The sequence below is a fragment of the Suricata suricatta genome, chromosome 12, assembly GCF_006229205.1.
Source record: "Suricata suricatta isolate VVHF042 chromosome 12, meerkat_22Aug2017_6uvM2_HiC, whole genome shotgun sequence".
Taxonomy (NCBI): domain Eukaryota; kingdom Metazoa; phylum Chordata; class Mammalia; order Carnivora; family Herpestidae; genus Suricata; species Suricata suricatta.
In genome coordinates, this window is record NC_043711.1 from 10699770 (window position 1) to 10704299 (window position 4530).

At 39.2% G+C, this 4530-nt stretch overlaps 1 protein-coding gene across 1 annotated transcript; it reads right to left on the reverse strand.

The window, feature by feature from the left end:
• Nucleotides 1–3388: 3388 nt before the first annotated feature.
• LOC115275007 (olfactory receptor-like protein OLF4) lies at nt 3389–4405 on the reverse strand. The gene has a single exon (XM_029918588.1). It carries the CDS (start codon nt 4403–4405, stop codon nt 3389–3391), a length of 1017 nt encoding a protein of 338 aa, XP_029774448.1.
• Nucleotides 4406–4530: the final 125 nt, after the last annotated feature.

Below are 4530 nucleotides of genomic sequence, written 5' to 3' on the forward strand. Positions count from 1 at the left end.
CCTTCAACCCTCAGTTCATTTTCGGTATTCAATAGTCTCGTAGCTTTTGCATCCCTCTCTCTCCCCATGTCTCTATCACACTTCCCTTCCCCCTGGTCCTCCATTAGGTTTCTCCTGTTCTCCTCTTAGACCTATGAGTGCAAACATATGGTATCTGTTCTTCTCTGCCTGACTTATTTCGCTTAGCATGACACTTTCCTACAAATGGCCATATTTCATTCTTTCTAATTGCCATGTAATACTCCATTGTATATATATACTACATCTTCTTGATCCACTCATCAGGTGATGGACATTTAAGCTCTTTCCACGTTTTGGCTATTGTTGACATTGCTGCTATGAACATTGGGGTACATGTGCTCCTATGCTTCATCACTTCTGTATCCCTTGGGTCAATTCTTAGCATTTCTATTGCTGGGTCATAGGGGAGTTCTATAGATAGTTTTTTGAGGAACCTCCACACTGTTTTCCAGAGCAGGTGCACCAGTTTACATTCCCACCAACAGTGTAGGAGGATTCCCGTCTCTCCACACCCTCGCCAACATCTATATTCTCTTGATTTGTTCATTTCAGCCACTCTGACTGGCGTGAGGTGGTATCTCAGTGTGGTTTTGATTTGTGTTTCCCTGATGATGAGTGACACTGAGCATCGTTTCATGTGCCTGTAGGCCATCTGGATGTCCTCTTTGGAGAAGTGTCTATTTATGTCTTCTGCCCATCTTCACTGGGTTATTTGTTTTTTTGGGTGTGGATTTTGGTGAGTTCCTTGTAGATTTTGGAAACTAGCCCTTTATCTGATATGTCATTTGCAACTATCTTTTCCCATTCCATCAGTTGCCTACTGGTTTTCTTGATTGTTTCCTTTGTAGTGCAGAAGCTTTTTATCTTGATAAGATCCCAATAGTTCATTTTTGCTTTCATTTCCATTGCCTTTGAGGAGGTGTCGAGTAGGAAATTGCTGTGATTGAGGTCAAGGAAGTTGTTTCCTACTGTCTCCTCGAGAGTTTTGATGGTTTCCTGTCTCACATTCAGGTCCTTCAGCCATTTTGAATATATTTTTGTGAATGGTGTAAGAAAGTGGTCTACTTTCATTCTTCTGCATGTTGCTGTCCAGTTCTCCCAGCACCATCTGCTAAAAAGGCAGTCTTTTTTCTATTGGATACTCTTTGTTGCTTTGTGAAAAAATAATTGGCCATACATTTGTCAGCCCAGTTCTGCAGCCCTTACTCTTGAACATTCTTTAGGCCCAACAAAGTATTTCTACACATTTCATCCTTTCTCACCACGTCCCTTGGAACTATGTTTATTCTTCCACGTTATCTTCAGAAGAAAATGAAGGTTTGAGGGGTTACATCCTACCAATTGCATAATAAAGTAGTTAAAAATTCCTGTGCACCTTCTTAAGTTCTATAAAACCATGCAGAATATACCCATGATTTTTTGATGACTCATTCACTTCCTAAATTTGTACACTTTAAGTATGTACAGTTTACCTAATGTAATAAACTCCAAATAAATTAATTAGCATTAAAAAATTCTAGTTTTGCATGACTCAGCGTCAGATCAGGAGCACAGTTAGCTGAGTACATCAAACAGGGTGGGAGATCTCTCTTCCTGCCATGAAAAAGCAAAGGTTCACATGTGGATATTAAAAAAGAGTGGAATGAAATTAAGACAATTCACATTTGATATTTTTATATATTTGATATATATCAAAGGAGTAAAATGGTATAAATCGGTTCAAGATAGAAGAGGATGACAGCCTCTCACCTCATGAATGAGCCTCAGAAATACAAGTTAGAAATTCACACCCATCTACAGAATCATAGGAGCCCAGTATAGATCAGAACAACTCCCTACCCTACATTTCCCTTTGATAATAAAGACACTATATTAAGCTATTTTATTTGAGGAAATTTTGCATGCAGCCATAGTGACCAATATAATAATTACATCAGACAGAAGTAAGAGCATTTGTCATAGTCTGATTCTTTATATTATAGGCATTTTTCTGATAAATGAAGGTAGCATTCACAGTTATTTTGTTCTTCAAGTTTATCTCACTTAACTGTATTAAAAATAACCCCATTGAGCTCCATTGAGATAACATGGAGAGTTTGGAAGGACATGCACGTTTGCACAAAGCTTGTGACTCTGAATTACATACCTGGACAGGAATCCACACTTGCTGGTGAGTCATCCAGTGATTAAGAGGAAGATATGTAATGGATGATACTCATATTGTTCCCTTCAGTGGTTAAGGCAAATTTTCAAATAGTGGGACACATTTCATTTAGAGAAAGGGGAGGAATCATATTGTATGTGACACTGGAAAACTTCAGAAATCAGAAAATGATTTAATAAACCCACAAACATGTCACCAGCCTTTCATCATAATCAATACACCTTACACATGGACCTTGATAGCCCATAATTCAATGAGTAGATGAAATACCTGTGAAAGAAATATTTTGCATAGCAATAAGTGTGTGATTTAATAATTTATTTCTTATACGTAAAGTCAGGCTTAATTCTAAGGCCATAATATAGCCATCATTTGTTCTCCCCATGTTTGCCTTTCTGTGGAGATCCTCTTGGAGACGTGTATAGTATTACACTTTTTTTGTCCTTGCAAGTGACTATGATAAGTATGGTGGATGCAAGCTTTGTAACCAAACAGGATCTTAATGTGTAGTAAAATCCCCATGATCAGCTAAAACAACCAGTGGTACAAAGTCTACATTATCAGAAAGAGCAGTTAAGGTAGTGATATATGAAAGAATGATTTTCACAAGAGTGAAGCAGAGTGGCCTTAGAACTTTCTCTCTTACAAACTTACATAAATAGCTTGGTGGTCAAGAGTAGACTTTCCATTGGAGTAGTATAACTCATGACATTTTTTTTTGCATTTAAGTAAAAGAAAAAAGATAATCACTATGATATATTATAGTTGAGAAGAAATTATTATTAAGTGATCCAAGTTGTTCTTTAAAATAGGTCAGAATTTCCAAATATTTCACAGCCAATGGAAAGAATATCATTGGGAGAGTAGGAAATGACAAAGGGAAATCTCTTGGATATCAGAGATAACACAAAGTTTGTATGAGCGAGTTACATAAATTGTACAGTGGTTAAAACAAACAAAAATTCCAGGAATAAATAGAAGAGGCATGCTCTGCTCCCACAATTTGATTAATGAACCAAGGGCTGAAGGAGGAGGGGGAGAGGGAAGAGGGGTGATGGTCATGGTGGGGGGCACTTGTGGGGAGAAACACTGGTGTTATATGGAAACCAATTTGACAATAAACTATTAGTATATATATATATAAAAAAAAAAGAATCTCAACATTTGGCTCAGGCTCTGGGACCTGCAATTATGGGCGCTTATTCAGCCCAAGACAATTAACCATTTTTTAGCTGGAATCTCAGAGAATCTCATCAGAGCCCCTTTTATGTCTCTGTTCCTCAGGCTGTAGATGAAGGGGTTCAGCATGGGCGTGACCACCGTGTACATCACCGAGGCCACAGCACTGGAGTGGGAGCTCTGGGTGGCAGCGGAGCTAAGGTACACTCCTAGACTTGTACAAAAAAATAGAGAGACCACTGAGAGGTGAGACACACAGGTAGAAAATGCTTTATACTTGCCCTGAACTGATGAAATCCCACGTATACAGGAAACTATCTTATAATAAGAGTAAAGGATCCCAATGAAGGGACCACCAGCCAGCAACATAGCTAAAATATATACCACCATGTTATTGAGAAAGGTGTCAGAACAGGCAAGTTGGATTATCTGATTGAGTTCACAGAAAAAGTGGGGGATTTCCAAGACTGTACAGAAGGACAGCCGCAGCACCATTAAGCTTTCTAACAAGGAATGCAGGACACTCAGGATCCAGGACACCAGAACCAGCAGTCCACAGAGCCTGGGGTTCATGATGACCATGTAGTGCAAGGGGTGACAGATGGCCGCAAAACGGTCATAGGCCATCACAGTCAAGAGAAACATGTCTAGTCCTGCAAAGACTATGAAATAGAACATCTGTGTGATGCAGTTTGCATAGGTTATGACTTTGCTCTGAGTCTGGATATTCCACAACATCTTGGGGACAGTGGTGGAGGTGAAGCAGATGTCTACAAAGGACAGGTTGGCGAGGAAGAAGTACATGGGCGTGTGAAGTTGGGAGTCAGAGCTGATGGCCAATATGATGAGCAAGTTTCCAAACACAGTGATCAGGTACATGGAAAGGAAAGTCCCAAATATGAGGGGCTGCAGTTCTGGTTCTTCTGAAAATCCCATAAGAAGAAATTCTGAAACTCCTGTATTGTTTCCTGGGTCCATGTAGTGGAGGTGACTAACTGTAAAGGGGAAAATAACATGACAAAATTTCACATAAATGGGCATGGCTCCCATTGTTCAAATGCTACGATTTATATTTATAGTTCATAAAGATATTTCAATATTTTGTGAATGGGTTTCAGCCCCTTCAGGGGATAATTGTTTCCTCTCTGATTAGGAATTTTCATCCC